Consider the following 22,150-nt stretch of genomic DNA (forward strand, 5'->3'; position numbering starts at 1 on the left):
CATTAGTTGTCATAGCCTGGCATGGGCAAATGGCTGATCAACCACATCATCCATCTCCAATAAGACTTACGATCTACCGTTTACATAGCTCACAGAGGGCAAGGCCTACTAGCCATTTTGAAGGACACATGGGTGGCTTGGAAGAAACATGATAAAAATTGGCCAGTGAAAAGATACCATCCATGCCTAGGGTGGACATGTCCCTTGTAAGAATGGATTCTGAGAAAATGAAAGGGAGACTTTGTTGATTTCCACTGATTTATTTCGTCCGTACGACATGTTTCGAACCATAGAGGTCATTATCAAGTATGCCTTAGAAGGAGAGGAGTGGTACAAGTATGGAAAAATATTCTCTCTTGAAGAGTTTCTACAACACCAAAAACTTTGCTTAATTTTGGATGCATTTTACGGCAGACTTAATTCTTTCACTCATCAAAAATTTCTAACATAGGAATTTATGGTAGAAAAAACATTAAATCTGGAACTAATGGCAAGAAAAAGATTAACCAGGAATTTAAATTTAACTCTTTAACATAAATAGAGAGATATTTCATCAAAATCATACAACATGCAGAGGAGTCAGCCTTGTAAGACATCACGGTTTGTGTAATAAAGAATAACCTCCACGTAACAGCTCAGTCAATTCAATATCTCATATGAATATTACTGATCAATGAAGCAATAAATTCTTATCTATTCTTTAGCAACACCAAATAAAATAAATATTATTTGCTCCTAAACAATTAAAAATCCAAAGAGGACAAATCCTTGAAGTCGATTACACGAAAATAATAATTATCGCTTTTGGTACTGTATCGTAAGCTCTGCTGGTATACAAGAGTGACACCATGACCATGTCCGCTTACGAATTTCATAAACATCGAAGTAAGTTAGCACATACAAGAGCGGAGCTATGAACACATTAATGAAGACGTTTCTTCGTCAAATTCATCAACTGCTTTACTGCCATACCTTTGATTGTGTGCCATCTCAAATGCCGCGTTGAACAGACCAAGAACAGCTTTCCTATCCTCCACTCTAGATAACAGTATCATCAATGTGACATAGGTGGTAACTAAGTCCAAATACGACTTCGTTAGGTCAAAATTTAGTGTCTGCAAATAGAAAACACCAGTTTTATGGCAATCATCGGTAGCCCAATGGTCCAAACAATCTGTAGCCCAAGTCAACAATGATTACATACGATATCCAGGTGAACCTGGCAGGCATCCATTGTGGTCAGAAGTTCACAAACATTGTCTTTAAATTCCATTAGATCGACAAACGTGTAATAATAGAGGGAAAGCGACTTAATTATATCATTCTTGATGTTTGTGATTGCTTGCAACTGTAAAAAAGGGAGTGTATGATAAAAATGCTTCATGCCATACTTAACCAGTAAAACACTTTCATTAGTATCGGTAAATTAAAAACCTATAAATAATGATTCCGAAGAACGACTTGATTCACAATCAAAGGTGTAAACGGTATAAGGCGAGCAAGACAAAAAACAACAGTATGTAATTCTTCCAGAAAGCCATCAACATAACAATGGTAAAGCTAGGCTGGCAAATCAAAAAAGCAATGGCATATAGCTCACTCACTCCTTTAATGTCTATGTTGGGAAATCTTCTGACGATATACTTAATGGATGATTCCAGGTTCTTGTCAGATAAAAATCCTGGTTTCGACTTAGCATCTCCGCAAGCCTGAATGTGAATTTTGCCATTAATGAAATAACATCGATCAGAAATTCAAATATTTGTACAAACGGCTGCATTCATACCTTTTTAATATTGTATATCCTAGTCAACATTCCAATCCCCCGGTCATTGTTGAGAGACAGCTTCTCTGCTAGCTTTTGTTGACTGGGAACCAGGGGTCTCGCCATTTGAGTGTGTGTAATAATGCGCTCACATTAAAGGCAACTACTAAAGTTAAGAAAATTTACGCGTTGTGAAAGCATATATCACGACATTATCGCCTGCTAAACTTCGGTTTCCCTCAACAGCCTCACCCCGTCCCAACCCTTACGACCCAAACCAATCACCACCCGCAATCCCCGCGGATTATTATGACCCAATACATTTCTTCTCTTTCGTCTCTTGGTTCGAAACAGTTGAAAACTAGTTCTCGTCTTCATCATATTCAGTTAGAGGCGCTCTGTGTATAATGATCTGGAGCCAGCCTTCTTGACGAAGTTTCAGTGAAAATGCCTGTGAAGAAACGTCCAAACCATTGAAGCTAAAAATATGGGTGTTAATTCATAAGTAAATCGTAATACATGTACCTTAAACTTCCTTGATGTCATAGTTGAGTGATAGTATGTAATCTCTTTTTCTACTGTTAGACCTCTCCTATTTATAATTAAGTATTAACTCCTTATTGAGGGAATTATATTGCCCATTTTTTATGATTAAAATATTTTAAGCATGTATACGTTTGAAAAATATCAGTAAAAATCAAATTCTTCCTCTTGGCTCACCCATAATGGTTTTTTTTACCCTCCACATACTATAATAAAATATTATGGAATGATGAGATAAATTGTAGATGTATCAGAAAGAAATAATCAAAATCTACTACACTTATTCATGAAAAACAAATTTCCTTCAATACGGAGTAAATACCATAAATTGGTAAAACCTCGCAAATAGGGTATGTACATGTGCTGCTTAAGCTTACACTTTCAACCGCAGCGCAGCAACGATTTCCACGCTTCCTTTATCATTCTCGATAGGGTTGTAGCGTGCTTGTGTTTACGTTTGAATGAAGAGTTATCTCTCGAGGAAACACTGCTGTGAGCCGAATGAAAATGACACGTTCAACTTTATGAAGCTGGGACGGAACGAGGCATATAATTAAGGGCCTCTGAGTAGTCACGTCAAAAATGGCCCAGAAACCTTTACTTGCCAAATATGTTCAAATTACCGGTGTTGTGGCGTTGTACTGGTTCGTATTGCCTTACTAGTTTAGCCCCTAATTCGCGAATTTTGTCCGTCATGATTTGTTTTCTCTTTGTTTCAGGGTGGTATCAATTACAACCGTTTTCGTGAACAAAGCTCTACTGAGTCAGCAAGTGGTTAATTTAGATGCACCCCTTTTTGTTACATGGTATCAATGTTTAGTGTCATCTTTCATTTGCTTTTCGATGAGTACCATGTCAAAAATGTGCCCCAGTATCATTCCTTTTCCTGAAGGATCACCTCTAAGATATGAAGTTTTTCGGAAGGTAATGATGCCAGCATGGCTTACAGTTTAGTGTATCAAAGTAAGACGAGACATGTTTCTGTGAAGGCATTGCTATTAGGGTGCAGTCTTTATTTTAGCCTTTACTACTGTTTGAATAAAAAAGGAAAACGTGAGCAAAAGTAATCATTTCGGGTGGACTGATCTTATTGTCATAAATGAAACTTGATTTTCTCTGAATTAGACTTATATTTTAGCTAGGCAGGCGAGGCCATAAATATAAAATGTTTGTGCGCTGACGTAAACCCAATTATTTTTACTCTATTTGTATTTTCCTCGGTGTGCTTTAATGTAACTTAAGTATGAATAATTATTACGAAATACTTGTTCATCAAGGATATGTTGTGTGTGATATTTTTTACTTATTACTAGGAATGAATGTCCGCCCTTTTTTGTTGGCACTTTTATTTTAGTCATGCTCTAACGGTTTTTGTGTACATTTTTGGGGATGGAACACTTTTTAGTTTGAGGAAAAATGTCACATTTTTGAGATTGTGTTTTTAATCAGGGCCACAAGGCTACATTTGGGAGGCAAGGGAAATATCCTCTCACAACGCCAAAATTCCCTTCCCCTCATTGACAATTAGCCCGGTGAGCAATAACAACTTGAGCCAAACTTGTCCTAGCAAGTGAGAAACTTGAGGTAAGCTTGCCAAGCCAAGCGATTACAACACTGAAAGTGTTCCATAAGCTTTCCAAGCTTGTGGAACACTTGCATGTGTACGCATAGTCAGTCACCTTGCATAGACTATCATCATCACCAGAAGCAGCAGCAGTCAGGAAAGAAGATGGGGAAGAAGAAGTCAATAATAAATGTAGGGACGTGGAATGTGAGGACAATGATGAGGGTAGGGAAGCTGGAAAATATCAAGCGGGAAATGCAGAAATGGATGATAGATATCGTAGGACTATGCAAAGTGAGGTGATGGTGGGGGCTGAGGGAGTTATGGGCATAGTGTTATGTATAGTGGTGAGGGGGAAGTCAACGAGATGTAGCTTTATTATTTAACGGGGAGATGGGCAAGCAAGGGGTAGGTATATTGTCAGGTAAGGGATAGGATAGGGTCAGGTACGTAAAATCTAGTAATGTTGGGGGACTGGAACACTTCATTGGGGGAAGGGAGGGATGGAAATGAAGTAGGAGCATTTGGATTACGAATGTGGAACTTCAGGAGAGAGAGAGCAGCAGAAACAAGTCATAACAAACACATGGTTCAATCATCATAAAGGGCGGAGGTACACATGAAAAGTCCAGGGAATATGGGGAGATATCAGATAGGCTACATCATGGTCTGACAGAGGTTTAGGAATAGTGTGAAAAATTCTCGCAGCTTCCCTGCCTCGGATGCGGATTCAGACCACAACCTAGTGCTCATGAAATGCTATGTAAGATTCAAAACACGTGTGAAAGTTAGGAAGTCTCATGACTTAGGTATGGTAGGCGAGGACTTTTGCTTGCCACCATCATGGCCGACTATGCTGTGGAATGGGATTTTTTAATGTTATTGATAATCATATTTATTTCTAGGTTGCCGCGACGAGCTAATGAAAAACTTACCATTGAAAGCTTCATACAAACCTGTGGTGTGTTACCTTAACATGACATAACAATACACACATTGTGCATTGTTTCCAAGCAATAATAACTAAGTATAAAATAAAATTATTTTTCTGAGCAAAAACTCTTGATAGTAGCAAAAACTTTTTTTTATTTTGCCATTACAAGCTTCATTCAAACTAGTTATGTGTTATCATATCATGGCATAATCATACGTACATCATATTATGGTAGGCATTGCCTCATGTAAAATTCAGGGAGTGTGATGTTGTACTTGCCGAGACAAGTTTGCAGCAACAACCTTGTTTGTTACCTGGGAAGACTGAAAATGCTGTCTGAAGTCCCCCTATAAGTGGGGTCCAAAGAAAATCTCCCCTTTCCCATGCCTATCTCTGATCTAAATGTTAACCCTTTGATCCATGATTTCCACGGGCATTGTCATTACAGAGGTGTAGTTGCTCCTGCCAAAACTGTCTCCTCCTGTAGATGCCACTCCGGCCTGGTGACAAATATATTTTCCCTATAAGCAATGCTAACCTCACCTCTTTTTAGCAGCCATATCCTTCAATGGCCACCAGTCACAGTTTTTTGTCAATGACTGTCCCTTTCCATGACCAGCACCCTACCTTTACTTGACAAAATATCTTGGAATATCCCCAGGGAATTACTAATTTCTGATGTAGAATTCTGTTTTCTAAGTGGTGTTGCATGAGGGCTATATTTGTGTCATCCTGGTTTCTTGATGGCTCAAAGTTCTTCAACCATTTCCCCTTCATGGCTAGCAACTGGCATTGTCTTAATCAAACCTATTGCCACACCAGTTGCTCATGAAGTCAGAATTTTAAAACTCTAGGCTGGTAATTAAGTCATTTTCAAGTATTATAGAGTCAGAATATGCTATTTAGTGATGGTTCACTCTGTGTGAATCTAATGGTGTTCAGGGATTGGTTGTATGCCCAGGCATGGATGGAAATATTTCTGAGTCTCATACCTCCTGGCCACTAGCCTCGCAGGAAAGTGGAAACATTCTGCCATACTAACATCTATTAATTTTTTTAAATTTTTATAAGTTCCCAACCCTGCACAGTTGTTAATTTTTATATTAATATTATAATTTCCTGGGGCATTGTAATAATGAAGTTAGGCTCCACACCAGGTCAATGGGTTTCTAAGTAGCAATCTTTCTGTAGCTAATCTGCCACCATGTTTAAGGCTAAATCTGATATTTTGGACTCGTAAGTTCAGTTTTTTTAATTGCTGCCATTGTTTCATACGTTGATTTTTGCTGCTTGGCATCTCTAATCCTTAATATAATTGAGGATGGTTGGTGGAACTCAATGAAAAGTAGGTGTCATGGTTGGTGTTGTGACTCAGTAATTTGATTCTCATAGCCTCGTGGTTGAATCCATCCCAATATCGTGTGTAGCCATTGGGTCTTTTTGAAGTAAAAAAATGGTGGTAATTTGTGAGGCAAATAGCAAAGCCTCATTAATCATTCATTCATTTTTTCTTTAATTAATTTGTTGACTGCAGAGCATCCTGAATTTCTAGGAATGCATTCATATTTTATAACACATTTTTTAACTTAATAGAAATTTTGTTCAAAAATAAACTCTGTGGCTAATTAAAGGTGTCAAGGAAAAGATTGCAATCAGCATTAAACCTTGAGAAGGGGTTGGGTTATCTCTTCAGTTTAGTAGTGTTGATTTTTTTTTCGAATAAGGAGTTGGACTCGATCTTTATGGAGACTTCCCTCCAAAATTGGATATAATGAATAATTCATCAGAGTATGTTTATAAAATACATTACATATTTAAAGTAAAAAACGTTGATCGGATATTCTAGATTAAGTGCACTAATTTTTTTGTATGCATTTAAAAATATATTAATTGCTTGCCCTGCTGTTATTCATACCTGAAAATTGTGTATCTTTCAGCCATCACTTCCCTAAACGACCACTTTTCTTTATCATCCGGCTCTCTGGCTGCATAAGGCAGATTTTACTGTACCTCACTTTGCTTTGGTGCTGTTTTGCCATTCTTATCTTCTGGATAAGCATTTTGACTTGAATTCTTGCCATAGCTGTTGTGCCAGTATTAGGGTCCAGGTTTTTAACTAAGGGTGAATCTATTAGTGATGTTAGGGCTATTTGTGTAGATTCTTTGTATCATTGATGTTGCATCATTGTTCTTATTTTTCAGATCCTACCTCTGTCATTGCTATTCACAGGAATGATAGCCTTCAATAATTTGTGCCTGAAATATGTTGGTGTTGCATTCTACTACATTGGGCGATCTCTCACAACTGTTTTCAACGTAATTTTGTCTTATGCAGTTTTGGGTAAATACATATATCGTTTATAATTTCCCTTGATGTGCAAAACTGTTATCATACTGCCCCTGTTGCTAAGTTTACTTGTAATTATTTCCATCCCGCATCATAATATTGAGCTATATTTTAAGTTATCCATGGGATGGTTTACTTTCATCAAGTGAAGGCAGGTTTGGCCCCACTTTTATTGGCACTGAAAATGGGTATTTGGAGGAGACATTAATCCATTTACATATATGGCCTGTGGTTTGTTTGTGGTATAATTAACATAAATCATAGTGGTAAACCTCTAGTCTATACCTAAATTTCCCAAAAGCATCAGTTGAATCAGTAAACCTTTTGAGAATGGGGATGTGTGGAGATATGCATTGAACTTGGGGATGGTCGGGTCGGATACCTCGGATCCAAACATCCGTGGATATTGCCCTTCACTGGATATTTAGGATCCAAAATTCGCTGAAGACATCGAATCTGGATCTGAAATTTTAAATTAATGCTTCAGTGAATGCAGCGTCCCATAAGAGAGAGTAGAAAGAGTTTCGATCCTCTCTTCGTATGTGCCGTTGCACTGCGATGCTTGTCCTACTCATGAGCCATTTTATTTAGAAGCTCTTGTAGGGGTTATGCTACTAAATTTCTGTTCACGAGGATTGTTCATCATTGTTCCTTGTGGTACAATGTAATTACATGAGGGCTTATTATATCATGGTTTTATTGCATGCAAATGAAATATGTAACATGTAAAAAGAACTTCATGAACAACCTATGCATATGACATTCGTTTTCATTTAATGTTTGTGGATTATATTAATGAAACTAGTAGAAAAAATCAAAATATATACAGCTAAAATAAAATATGGAGTATATTAATGCTATTAGCACTTTTGGAGGATAGTTTTTGAGGGGTTGTAGGACTCAAAGAATGTGTACTGTATACAGGGTGGAGAAAAATTATATCACAAAATTTAACCTTGGATAGCTGATGCCAGTGGGAGCCAAAACTACTAAGGATATTTAGGTCGAAAATGTGTCTTATTTAAACTAGAGAAACTAAGAGCCAAGTGCTCCCATTGGCTGCAAGTTTGCCTCATGCTCTGGACAAAGGGAAAGGGAAATGAAGGCAAACCATTAGAAGCTACAAGTTTTCAGGAGCAGGGGTGCAGCTAGGAATTAAGCCTGGGGGGGGTTTAGGTGCAATTAATACCGGGGTGTGTGGGGGTAGGGAATACCCACCAGGGTAAGCGGTAGGTGCGAGATTAATAAATTGTGGACTCTCAAGGTTAATGGTTCAAAATGGTGAGTTTTACGGCTTTCTGAGGAATATTTTATCAATCCTTACACTATTATGTTAGTAATATCAATCCAATTAAGTAAAATGGATTAAACTTAAAGATTTCTCTGAGCTCTGGGGGGGGTTTATCCCCCCAAAACCCCCCCTCGCTGCGCCACTGGTCAGGAGGATCCTGTGGCAACAAGGTAAACTCATGGCTGAGCATTTGGCTCTAAAATATTGTAGTTTAAATAAGGTGCGTTTTTGACCTAAAAATCATTAGTAATGTTCCTCTTGGCATCAGCTATCCAGGGCTAAAATTTATAGGGATAATTTTTCCCTGGCCTGTATGAATAACCATGTGTTGGATGTGTGTAAAAAAAGATTGATTTTTTCATTCCCTTGCTTGGTGGAAGTCCATTATTTGTACAGACATCTTGTAATTTCCTCCCATAATTAGTTTGTTTATACATAATTGCGTTGGTGCTCTTGATTGCACATTGGGTGAAGCAAATAAATGACACAATTTGCTCTGCAAAACATTTGAAACTCTTCAAATAAGATTCTTTAAGGAAAACTGTCGTATTACTTTCCTCTAGTGAATTGATAAATTGCAGAGTCCATGGTTTAGCATATTCACCTGCTCATACAATACCAATACAGATTCATTTGGTTATGAACCATGATAATGCTGACCATTATCTTATTGACATCGATTCACATTGGTTGTGTTGTGTTTTAACTTCCAATGGTCCTCAGTTTTAGGAATACATAATATAAATGCCTAATTTCCATATCCAGTACAGATTTTGTTGTGCATATCGTTGATTTTGTTCAAATTTATCCTAAATTGCAGGGCAGCATACATCCCGGCCTTCAGTTATCTGTTGTGCGGCAATAGTATCTGGCTTTTGGCTTGGAGTTGATCAGGAGAAGGTTGCAGGTAATTTTTAATTCAATAACCTCACGAAATGGGAAAGCATGCACTCTGAGGGAATGAACTTCATTGAATCACTGACATGACCAAAAAGTAGTTGCTTGAAGTATCAGTGCAACAAAATGGAGAATTTGAAGATGAGTGTGGAAGTGAGCAGAGGGGATTCTAAGCTTAAACTGATATCAGGGGGAAATGGGGCAAGTAATGCAAACAATTTAGGGCAAGGATGAGTAAATACCAATTGATTTAGGAGAGACTCAGGATCATGCATGTGTAGGGGAAAATGGGGCAAGTAATGTTAACAATTTAGGGCAAGGATGAGTAAATACAAATTGAATTAGGAGAGACTCAGGATCATGCACGTGTCCACCTCTGTGTTGAGAGGTCTCAGAAATCAAAGATGAAAAGTTGAAATGGTCTGAACTGGCATTCTTCTCACCAGGTGTGCAGATTATGGCTCTGCCTAATTGGCTAACAGATGCATGACAATTAGACACTTGGTCTTGATGAAGAAAAACTCGATAGATTGCATATTGAAAAGACATGGGAAAATCAATTATAGATGAAAATTTTTTGTGTCAAAGTCACTCACATGCTTGAGGAATATGTGTGAAATTGGTTCTTTTGAGGTTTCATTCTTATAGAAATCATCTCGGGACTTCAGTATGCTTGTGAGGTCCCTAGACTATGGCCGTGTCATTGGTGTGGTGGATAGTGTGTTGGCATCCCACCTCATGGACCCAGGCATGAATCCCAGTGGTGGGTGAGATTTTCGAGAGACTGCCTGATCCCTGGTTAATTGCTTTGAGGGGGAAACTTCAAGTGCAGCTCTCTGTCCATCAAATGGGACATTAAGCTGTGGTGCTATTGGTTAAGAATGGGTTGATGCCAACACACGATTTCTCTCCACCCTCCTTTCCCTGTCTTTCCAAATGAGCTAAGCTGTCAGTGACCTTCTCCAAATATAGCTCAGTAGAAAGTTCTTGGTAAGGTGACCACCAGAAGCCACAAAGGGAAGGCAGCCCTGGCAATTATCACTTTCACCTTCCCTCCTGCAGTTTGTGAAAATAAACTTGCCAGAGCCCAAAATGTGTTTCTGTGCAAGTGCTGGGAACTGCTTTTTACTGAGCTCTCCATATATATTGTGACTATGACATGTTGAACTTTCAATAACGTTTTTCATAGGAAGAGAGCAGAGTTCTTACTGTTACCTATATTTTTGGACCATATGATAACTGCTTCTCCCATTGAATGCATTGAAGTGGAATGGGAGAAGTAGCCTTTGAAGTATTGTTTCTTCATAATACATATTTCACTCACCATTGTTGTCCAAATCTCATGAAGTACATTTTCCCTGAACCTGGGTTTAAAAAAAATAGCCTTTAAATCTGGTAACTGTTGTTGAATTGAATAATTTGACTCTGTTGGATCCCTCCTTTTGATATGTGTCCCTCCTCATCTTCTCCCTTGGGTGATGGTGCCTGTTTTCCATTCATGACCAATTCCCTCTCTTCCTTCATTGGGTAACTTTCAGACTCTGTCATTTCTAATCTGAACATTTTACATTGCTGTTGTAACACTGGTACAAAATGTGGAGATATTCATCTGTTACTTTAGATTTTTCTGAAAGGAGTGTACAATTTTTTTGCAGGATCATTATCTACTCTTGGGACATTGTTTGGAGTTTTAGGATCACTTTCTCTATCAATGTACTCCATTTACATGAAGAAGGTTATGCCATTTGTTGACAATCAAATATGGCTCATATCCTACTATAACAATGTGTACTCCAGTATTATTTTCATTCCTCTGATGCTGATGAGTAATGAATTGTATGAAGTGATGAATTATGAGAGGCTGTGGGACTTAAAATTCTGGATGTTGATGAGTGGCGGTGGGTTGTGTGGCTTCTCCATAGGATATGTCACAGCCTTACAAATCAAGGTAGGTCAGACCTTCACTACTATTATTTTTATTGATTTCAGTCTCTGTCATCATTATAAAATCCAAGGTTTCTACTGAGATGGTGTGGAACATGTCCATAAAAGATAACAGGGTGCAATTTTCCCCAAAAATTACTCTTAATTTGACCTGAATTTCAGTGTTCTTGCATCATTGTCGGGGTGCAAATGGTGTCAAGTTTAGCCAATTTATGCTTAGTAGTATGTATTTCTTTGGAATGAAGTGGGAGGGATGAGGGAGGGGTTTTGGTGACAGGAAATGCATTCTGAAAGGGAGAATTCTGAGAGAGGAGGAGTTGGTGGGGTGGAGAGGGGTGGGTTGTCCACATCCAGAGGAGCATTTGATGGGGATGGGTGAAGGGAAGGGAGTGAGCGAAGGGTGGTTTTCACTTCAGGGTTTATAGACTGCACGACAGAATGCAAATCAGGAGCAATCGGAGATGGGCAATGTGTGAGCGAGTCATCACACCATGTGACTCCACAAAAAGACCATAGCGACTGGCGAGTCACATTTAAAAGCGCATGAGTAATGCACTTTTTATGACATAGGCAGTGGCGGTCTGTGGTAGTGGCAGCCATGGTCTGTGGGACTGCAAATTTGGTTTTGATTTTTTTATGGTTAATCATTATAATTTCCTCATATATAACTTCATTTAACCCTGGAGGACTCATACCCGTTTTTGGAGCACGAGTACTCGTGCTGAGCTTGTCAGCCTCTATTTTATTTTTGAAGTCTCATCCTATGAAAGCCGATTATTTTTCTTCTTTTTTTTTTTTGCTTAAATCAAATTGATAATATGGAAATGGTCCGTTCCTTTAAAATCAAGCCCATTTGCATCTGATAAATTATTTAATTATTACTTCATATCAGGTGGGATATAAAATAGATTACTATTACTTTTTATTGACTTATTGACTCGTAAAACCACTTCACAGTGGTAAATAATAAAAAAAAACCACTTGCAAATTGCTAATTGGTGAATCAAGTTCACCGGGATAGCTTCCGCGCCTACGTCGGTTCGCTTAATGCGTTGAGATAAGATTCTTGTAACAAGTTCTTTGATATAAAATGACGGTCATAGTTGCCTCCGTGCAGAAGAGGTACCATGCAGGGGTAACTGCACATACGTCAATTCGGGCTTAATATTAGGATAGAAAGAATATAAGAATGCAACATTAGCAGTGAACATTATTATGCAAGCACTCATTACATAAAAAATGTGTATGCTCGAGACAAATACACTTTCCATAATTTTCGCAGACGTATCTGGTAAATATATTTTTCTTGTATCCACAATCTGCGCACAATCTTTTTCAAATTCCATTGCACTTTGGGTTCTCTATACTTATAGATGCCTTGGGTTCATCTATTCCGTTATTCTTGATGGGCTCATCCAATTTTTGCCCTAACTCTTTGGGGAGTGTTTTTATGGTTCCCTTCTTTTAATGTGTTCATCTACGAGCTCAGCTGACAATTGCCTAAGTAACACTCACCGTGATCTTACCTCTAAGTTTTTGATTCCGAGGTAAACAATATAGGAATAACACAGCAATATTTAGCATAGCGTAAATAACTGTCATAGGCCAAACGCCGTGTATTTCTTGTTACATACATGATATGCCATGCATAACTGATCTAGTGTATCTACTCCAGATTTTGTTTTTACATTTTTTTCTTTTGAGAGTTGCTGGCTAACATGCACATTTCAGGGTTCGTCAGTTTGTCGCTCTCGCCAACATTGTAACATTTCCATAGCCGTGGCTGCTTGGACCGCTTTCAAACGAGCTGGCTTATCACCTTCCACCGTCCACTGTATGGTGCCATTCTTTCAACTTACCATCGGTCTCCATGGATGTCTTCAAACCAGTCAAACCACGCCATTGACTTTGACATTGACACCATGGATAAACTGAGCAGCCGTGAGGTAACGCAAAATTGTAATACAGTGTTGCATTCTGCAGGATAACAACACCTTTCAAGGCTTGCATAGGTTTATCAACTTACGAACAAGTTCTCGGAACTTATCTTGCTAGTATGTCAAAGAATCGCACCATTGACATTGAGCATTGACAGCACGGCACCATTTCAATCCCGTCTGGCGATGGGCCATCCACGGCATGAAATACGCTCAATGCTACTTTGAGACTACTTTAAGATGGAACGACTTTTCACGGGCCGTTGTTCACGTGAAATTCAGGTGGCTCTCAGACAAGGTTACTCCCTGCAATGCCATTTGCCACACCGTGAACGGCTGCCAGCGGAAAATCGTTTCATGTGAAAGTGGTCTTGCGATTGAATCATGTACATATACAGTAATTCTTTGACATACTAGAAAGATATGTTCCAAGAACTTGTTCGTAAGTTGATAAACCTATGCAAGGCTTCGTAAGGTGCTGTTATCCTGCAGAATGCAACACTGTATTACAATTTTGCATTAGGTCATGGCCGCTCAGTTTATCCATGGTGTCGCTGTACCGGCATGTTGAGCAGTTTATTGTTGAGGTTATAAGAACTGTCAGAGTGAATCATGTGAATAAGTTGTCAATTAAAGTAACAATTTAAGCTACATAGCAGAACACAATATATTTTGAACTGACTCACAAGTCACAACAAATTTATGGTAGATGTCGTCAGTTGTTGGTGGAGTTTCACTATTGATCCTGAGGCTATGCTTACTATCTATGCAATATGTGAGCTGTGCTCCAAGCATATTTCACACGGCCCTTCAAAATCAACATCGACCACTACTGTTTTCAGTGAACACCTGTTCCGTACTGCAGGCAATATTTCTACTGAAAAAAGAATACATTAAACTCAGACACAGTAAAATTTTGAATTTTTAAAATAAAAACCTGGAGACAGAACCAGTGGCTGCGTGATGTGATGTGTCATATTGGTCGATTATGCATTCTTTGAAACTCCCGGGAAATTTTATAAGTAGTTAGTTTTAAGTTTTTTAAGCATTTTAGAAGAGCCATATGATCAAAATTAGAACCCTGATAACTCGAATCTGGACACTCCGGGGAAAATTGACAAGCCTGAAACATTTTTTCCTCACACCCATAACGAATTTTTGAGGGGGCCCGAGCCCCCTCAAGCCCCATGGAGTTGGCGCCACTGGCTGCTGGCAATATTTCTGCCCAAAAAAGAATAGATTATACCCTTTTTCCAAACTGACGACAGGTGACCTTGAGCTCGCTGGAGACCCACCCACTCTTCTAGCCAATCAAAGTGTGTTGGAGGCCACAGTCTCTCTCCGACTTTCGTGCAGTGCAGATCGCTCTACAGCTCACAGTGGTGCCAAACTGCATCTATGGAGATCACACAGTGTTTGTTCTGCTGCCCCTGAAAGTGCAGCTATTTCCAAGTACTGGCAACGCTGGCCGGCCGGATGGAGGGGAGCGGAGGGGAAAAGGGAAGGGGATGGAGGGGAATGGTGGGGTGGAAGGGGCAGCACTTCTGATTGGTTACTAGCTCACTACCACCCACCCGCCGTCAGTTCGGAAAAAGGGTATAGACCCAGATAGGGTAAAAATGTTGAATTTAAAAATAAAACCTGAGAAAGTACCAGTGGCTGCCTGATGTAATGTGACATATTGGTCAATCATGCATTCTTTAACAACATGTTATTTAAACTTTTTTGCTTGGCAAATACAATTATGGAGACAATCTTAAGTTTTTTTACAGAGCTTTCATGCTAATTTACATCTTTAGTGAAATTATTTTCATTCATTTCTTGTGGTTGTTCATTTAAAATTGCCATTAATTCAGTTAGTAAGAGTTCATCCTTGGAACCGAGTATCGAGAACCAAAAACCAATGGGGAGAACCAGACTGGTACCGAGAACCGAAAAAATTGAAGAACTGACTCATCCTTAATTTGTAGGATAACTTTTGCACTTGATTTTTTAGCTAACTTAGTCATATACTTTATTCATGCTCTGATTTATGGGAATTAAGAAAAAACTATAAAATCTTTTATGACGTCACTCATTTGGGGTGAAAATATTTTTGATTATCCTTTGATTGTCGCAATCCATTCTCAAATATTTTATTAACAACTCTCTATACTGCATTTTCCAACCCTTGACAGCAATTTATGATACTCTGGCCATGAACACAAAGGTATTGAGCCTCATCACTCTGTAGGCAAAGGAGAAAAGTTTATCTTTCATTGCTTCAAAAGCTTCTTCTGTCATTACCATCTAGTGGAGACTTTATGAACTTTGATGACTCTGGACCTCAGATGCCTCAGATGACGCATTCATCACAACACTGAGCATGAAAAATATTTACAATGGAACATGATTTAGAGATTTGCAAATGGAAAGCACCTTTGCTGTTATCAACCTAGATTTGTTCGTTACCACTCATTGTAATGCGATACACGAATTGTAATGCGAAACTTGACAAAATATAGGTGACATTGAGATCAGTGTTCTCTTCGAGACTGTGGCTATTCTGTGCAAAGTCGATTGATAACTATGTTTATAAATTCAAGACTAGTTGGATCTTTGGGGCTGAGGTTATGTTGCGGTAAAATCAAAGTTTCCCCATTGCAATTTCCTATGCTTTCATTCTCTATGCTTTCTTGGAAATAATGGGAATGGTGGTGAAATGATGTACCACTTCCAAAGAAATCAGTTTTGCAGGTATCTGAAAGGCAGCTACTCTCAATAGACATGGACACTTGAAGAAAGCTACCATTAGAATGACTACTAAGCCTCACTTAAACGGTTACTTTCAGCCTCTTCTTAGGCAGGTGGCATGAATCACAGTGTGACCTAAGTAGTAGTCTTGGAGGCCACCTACAGCCTTGTGCAAAAAGTATAAATTCTTTCTTTATTCTTACCACACCATTTCACGTAGGTCACAAAGATGGGCAAATTAAAAGACAGGCATCTGCAAAAGAAACTTGACAACATAGTTGTAGAAAGAAAGTCAGGTGTGTAGTTAGCATTAAGGAGTCACAACTCCCCCTCCACATGTGACTCCCCCTTAGAGCGCAACTGGTTCTTTGTGCAGTGTGCCTCCATATGCCTCTCCTCCTCTCCTGTGTGATTCTGCTTTGTGTGCCTCCAGTGCATGCTTAGTAGGCAGCTGTATGGATTAACCGATGTGGGTGATTTGAGGAAGGGTTCTTCTCAGGATGTGGGGAAATGTTCGTGGCATGGCACGAAGTGGGACTCCTCTGCACTTTGAATGGGGAAATATGGGAAGAGGTGGTTCATACTGTACTTGGAAACACACTGTTGGAACTCAATGGACAAAAGAGGGGAACTTGAAGTGTTTGATCAATGGTCGCTCAAATGACAATATTTTTTAAGGTAATAGGGTAGTTTCCTTCAACAAAGAAAACGAAAGGCATTGATTGCGATTCGTTACCCACCATTAGTGTATTCATAATATATAAATTATTTGGTTTTAGAAATACCGGTTTAGACAAATGGCAAGGGTCAATTTTATCCTCATTTGAAAAAGGCCAGATTGGCGCCCATGCGATGCCACTCCACGTGACGTCACTGGGACCTATTTTCTTATCGAGTAGATAGGAGTTTTACATCGTCTGAGGTTACCAATGCATACAATAGGAACAAAGCTCAGGGAAATATGTCTTAATAATCACCTATTGAAACTGGCTAAGGTCGGAAAGTTTTCTTCGTTTGATAAGGTATTAATAATCCTTATTTAAGCCAAGCGCTACCAGCTAGCATGGTATTCTGCTATCTGCTAGCATCCTGCATCGTATCAGTGCTCAGAGCCTCGCCCCAAGGTCACCTCACTTGCGGCAGCGGGAACCAGAAATACGGCACACAGAGTTTTCCCAGCATTCATACTTAGCCGTTGCGTTTTCACTTTTGAAAATTTTCACTTTTTATTTGATCGCAAAAAATAGATATCGTCATTTAAAAATGTAAAAGCATGAAATGCGTACTCCAGGAGTAATAATCTTTCATTCAGGCAATAAAAAAATAATAGGAAACCACCCTATTGGGGATGTTCACCCTGACCCAAAAATCACAATTTACTCATAGAATTTGGTGAATAGACAGGAAAGATATTTCACAACCAAAAAGTTTCCTCGCTCAGCTATGTATATGCTTGGAAGTGTTAAAGAGGATAAATGCTGTGGCCACCATTCAATTGTCATGAGGTGGTGGCCTTGTTAGAGATGTGGCTCATGTACTCTTGAGGGAGAACCTTCAACTGAGCAAAGCAATTGCTCACAAGAGTGTGAACAACAATGTGTGTCCCATGGTCTAGTTGAGGAAAACCAGCGGCTTTCTTGGCTTTAATTTGTGATTTGTCTTAGATTCATTTTGTGTGTAATCCATGTTTGTGGGCTGCATTCGTGGTTAAAAAGTTAATGGCTTTTGTCTTACCCTTGTCTCATTTAGGTAACTTCCCCTCTCACACACAACATATCTGGCACAGCCAAGGCCTGTGCCCAAACAGTGCTAGCGGCTGCTTGGCTGGAGGGAGGCATTCAAAGGAGTGCCCTTTGGTGGCTCTCCAATGTGGTGGTTTTGGGTGGCAGTGCAGCGTACACAAGGGTGCGCCAAATTGAGATGGAAAAGTCTCATGAAGTCCTTAAGCCTAGCAAGAAGCAAGATTATATATGAAGGGAGACCACTGTAAGTTGGGCTGCCATAGGTTTTGTTAATGCTGTGATATCTGACACAATGGTTCTACTGGTAGATAACACGTCAATATTCATTTTTTCATTCATTCTACAGAGACCAAAGTGTGAATTATTTTTAAAAACCTCTCACCTGTGGAGAGAATAGTTTTGCATTTCATGAAATTTCCTGGAACTTAATTCCTATGTTTTGAATGTTATTTTCTTTTTAAAATTGAGTGATGGTGTGTGTATAATCTCATGGGGATTGCTCTGGACTTGTTGGACTTTCTTATTATCTCCAAGAAATAAGTGTATCAGATGTTGTATATTTTACTTGTTTTATGGAGGTTGCTTAGAAGAGTGACATTTTTTTTAAACCAACATTGTGATGGACCTCATCCATTGGGATTTCAGTTGGATGTTGCTTGGACATTTCATGGAAAAAAGATGTTCCCAGTAAGCTGCTTTAGTGAGATGGACCTAGTCTGTTGATGTTTTTGTGTTTTTTTTACTGTTTCCATTTTTAAAGGTGGAAGACTATAAATATTTACATGTAAAGTTTAATGTACTTCTCTCCAAAATTCCTACATAACCTTGATCTGTGAGTCATCACAAGCCCTTCGATGAGCTGTTTAATTAGAGCTCTTGATCCTTACTCTCCTAAAGGAGTTGCTTCCTTAATGCACAAGTACATATACCCATTTGCTATAAGTGGTTCACGTTCTGGTGACTCGATTCCTCTCTGGATCATTAAATGAAATTTTTATGCAGTATGAGTTATACTTTTTATTGTTCTGCATATTATATTGGTATTTATTCTCAAGTCACTGCATATACTTTGGTTAAAAGCACGTATTAATATTCTACTTAGAAATATCCTCCCTCGCTGGGTGTTAATTTTTTATTTATTTATTTGTTTGCGTACCGCAATACTGCCATTTTTTCGGTAACTCAATAAAGAATTAATAAATACATAAGTTTAAAAACCCTAACACGACAAGAATACACAATAATAATGTCGAAATACTCAAATAATGCATACACTGCTGTGGGGAATGCCAAAGGAACACTCACACGAAAGGAAATATGTTTTTTATATAAGATTAGTTTTTCGTGGGAAATGAAATCTTGCAACTTAAGTGAATGATGAGGAGAGAGGAAAGGGATCAATATGTCTGACAAAGAGTTAATAAGGGTATACATGCAGGATTCAACGGAGCGCTTCACTGGGGATTAATGTTGCCAGGCTTTAATACATGGAATTTAATCCATTCCAACAATAACTATGTGGTACATAATTTGCTTTTTGGCTTCATTACCTCCTCTTTCTTAGTTGCTTCCTTGCCATTTTGGTTTAGTATTTTTTAAGGGATTGTTCAAGAGCTACATAAATAATTTCTTTGTCAAGGGAAGTCAGGGTTTAGGAAATGGAAGGTAGTGAGATGTACATGGGTGCTTATGACAACTCTAATATATTTAGGGAGTAAGCTGGGAAATAATGAGAATGTTTTTCAATTCCAAAAAATTATTTGAGCATGACAGATTGTATACAATTAATTTTATTTCTTCAGATAAAATAATGATGCCAATTGTCCTCTAAAAATTGGCTGCTGGTCGTTTCATCCTTCCCCGAGGCCAGTCCCAGCATTGCTCCTACCTTGTGTTCCAGGATTTTAATTTAGGAGACATGTGAAACAACATGGCATATTCTAATCAACAGATGTGCTTGCATAGCCTCCTCAATGCCTAATATGAACATAATCAGGACCACCCTCAGGGTAAACGAATGAAGTTCCACTAAAGAGAACAAATCAATTCTGGGATATGAAAAAACATTCACTAAATGGTAACATTTTTAGCTATTTAGTTTAGTTTAACTATGCACTATCAGGTTATAATGATACATTATTGTGAAGTGCAGTGTGTGGCGAAGTGAATGAGTCTGCCAGTTAGATATGCTCTCATATTTCTGTGCATCAGTGAGAAGCTGTGTGTGGGTGATTTTAGGATCCTTGGTCTTGGAGAAATGGTCCGTCATCATTGGATTGGGAATGACTGTGTTCCTAACCTTTGAGAAATGTGACTTTCAAAACAAAATTGGTATGTGATTATTTTTCTGATGTAGGAAATTCAAGCAGGAGCAGCTCTTCTACTCTGCTCAGCTAAGTTACAGTTTTATAGCAACTATGTACAAAGTTTATTTTCCTGGCTATGGAAGTGAAGCATTTCTAGTCCATCAATTTTATTCATCATAGAATCCACGTAATCAATTTGATGGAGTTTGTGATCATATCCATTAATTTCACATATGTAATGCACACAAGAAGGTATTGGCAGAAGGAAGGAGTAGTTTGGTGTGCAAAGCCAGGGAATGAGGTTATCCTGGAAGGCACCATTAGATCACCACGAGGTTGTGTATTCAGATGTGAAATCTCAATTCATTTATGATAGATGGAAGGGGAAGATAAGTTATGGAAAATATCTTCCTCATTCAGCCACTCTCTTGTAAAATGATAGTGCTAAAGTTGCTGCCCACTTTTCATGAGTTGCTGACATCTCTAAGAGTTCCGGTTCATCAACTTCTTAAGGGAGAACTACTCATTGAGGAATGAAATTGCGTACTGAAGTATTAAGCTACAGTGATTCATTGAGGAGGCTGAGAAGCGCTGACCCACATGTAGAACATGTGACGACCTCAACTGATCTACTCAGGGATAAGGCCATTGATTTTTTGCCGCAAATAGTTTTAGGTGATGGATCAAGAAACAAAAATATGGCTCTCTTTTTTTTAATTTTCTGACAATTGACAATAAAAATAATTCTTGAAATGTCCTATGATTCATCATTAAGTTTTCACAAAAATACTCATAGCTCATATATTTAAATAATGCTTAATATATTCCAGGTATCAGTGCATAAGTAATTAACCCGCATCTTCATGTTCATCGAAAATTCGAATGTCTTAATAGTTATCATAATTATATTTTCTATAATTAATAAACAATTGGAAGCTTTAATTACGTGACTTGTTTGCCTATTTCTTACCATTTTAAGGCACATTAATACTATATTTTTTATTAGAGATGTGGGAATAGTATCCGCAAATACTCGACTCCTCTCGACTCGAATACGAGAAAGTATTCCATATTCAAGTTCTCGAATAATTATGCTAAAGGTACGATCTCGAATACCACGAATACTTTGAATTTCGCACTGTACACTGTCGCACACCGTCGTTGGTAATTGACTCGGAAAATTGTGAAGAACTCTAGTCATTTAGTGCATGCAGCACCGTTATAGGTAAGTGACGAACTACATCAAATTCGTGGATTTGAGCAGTGAAAAGAGTTCGACGTGGGGAACTGAAAATGATTGGGTGAAAAAATCTGAAAATCCCCGTTTTCCCCAACCAGGAGAACCTCAGTGCGGTGGGATAGTAACTATGTAGCACAATTCCCAAATTCCGCTACCCCCTCCATCCATCAGCCCTCGGCCTCCGACGCTTTCCTCCTCTCCCAAATCAAACAAAAGGTGAAAAAGTCACAGATCGCGCAGGGTTCGTATTACGAAGACCATAAATGAAAAGCTTCACAAGAAAATATCAAGTTACAGGAGAATAATAGAATCGTGTTTCACCCTTCCCTCTTTCTCCCCCACTGACCTTTTTCTGCCTACCTGCTTCTAAGTTCCCCATTTCTGGAGGTCAACTGCTGCATGAATCACCTATTAGCCCAAAAGGTGTCTAACAATGACTTTCGGCAATTGATATTACACCTTTATTGGATTGAAATATTAGTAATGTGCGCTTAATTTAAAAAAGAATAAGACCAAACGCATTTCTGACTTTATTTAAGCATTTTACGCGAGGAAATAAATGTCAAAATACGATGGAGGCTTAGCATTCTGGCGAGGCTCGATATGAGCAGCAGAGCTTCTCAGAAGTTGATGCAGTATTTTTTTCCAAAAACATATATCAAGTTACAATTTATGAGGTGTGCTATAAATCTCTATTGTTACAGTCACAGAGGAAGGGATATTTTTTCAGGATATTTGGTTGGTACCTGATAGCAATTCGATTTCATCTTCTTATCTCGTGAGAACTTTCAAAGATGGACTGAAAATAATGGAAGAAAATCCGGTGGAGAAGCGCGTGTTTTTTGCAAAGCGCCTCAGATTGTCGACTAGCACTTGACAGCAGGAGTGGGGGTAAAGCGAGCTACCT

The 22,150-nt window shown here is 38.6% G+C and overlaps 2 protein-coding genes across 5 annotated transcripts in view; one reads left to right on the top strand and one right to left on the bottom strand.

Moving 5' to 3' along the window:
• Window positions 1-2,065, bottom strand: part of LOC124170592 (membrane-associated protein Hem) — a 50,040-nt gene extending 47,975 nt beyond the window's left edge. For 2 of the 4 annotated variants that reach the window (XM_046549401.1, XM_046549399.1), the window contains exons 1-4: window positions 1,787-2,065; window positions 1,605-1,709; window positions 1,205-1,348; window positions 973-1,115 (exon numbers count right to left, since the gene is read on the bottom strand). In XM_046549401.1, the coding sequence (XP_046405357.1) occupies window positions 973-1,115; window positions 1,205-1,348; window positions 1,605-1,709; window positions 1,787-1,891 (497 nt within the window). In that variant the 5' untranslated portion in view covers window positions 1,892-2,065. The remainder of the gene's footprint in view (window positions 1-972; window positions 1,116-1,204; window positions 1,349-1,604; window positions 1,710-1,786) is intronic. The other 2 variants (XM_046549402.1, XM_046549400.1) reach the window with 1 other exon arrangement.
• A 657-nt stretch (window positions 2,066-2,722) lies between these two features.
• Window positions 2,723-18,701, top strand: LOC124171076 (GDP-fucose transporter 1). Its single transcript, XM_046550224.1, has 6 exons — window positions 2,723-2,952; window positions 3,028-3,232; window positions 7,009-7,147; window positions 9,265-9,351; window positions 10,997-11,289; window positions 17,705-18,701. Exons 1-6 carry the CDS (start codon window positions 2,891-2,893, stop codon window positions 17,927-17,929), a joined length of 1,011 nt encoding a protein of 336 aa, XP_046406180.1. The 5' UTR covers window positions 2,723-2,890; the 3' UTR covers window positions 17,930-18,701.
• The last annotated feature ends 3,449 nt before the right edge of the window (window positions 18,702-22,150 follow it).

This window comes from Ischnura elegans, chromosome X, assembly GCF_921293095.1.
Source record: "Ischnura elegans chromosome X, ioIscEleg1.1, whole genome shotgun sequence".
In the NCBI taxonomy this organism is placed as follows: Eukaryota; Metazoa; Arthropoda; class Insecta; order Odonata; family Coenagrionidae; genus Ischnura; species Ischnura elegans.

What these genes read in the sequence shown, in the direction of transcription:
- LOC124171076 (XM_046550224.1), top strand. Translation starts at nt 2,891, where the DNA reads ATGGCCCAGAAACCTTTACTTGCCAAATATGTTCAAATTACCGGTGTT. An exon ending in GGTGTTGTGGCGTTGTACTG is followed by an intron (nt 2,953 to 3,027) that starts GTTCGTATTGCC and finishes TCTTTGTTTCAG; the next exon opens with GGTGGTATCAATTACAACCG. An exon ending in TGATCAGGAGAAGGTTGCAG is followed by an intron (nt 9,352 to 10,996) that starts GTAATTTTTAAT and finishes ATTTTTTTGCAG; the next exon opens with GATCATTATCTACTCTTGGG.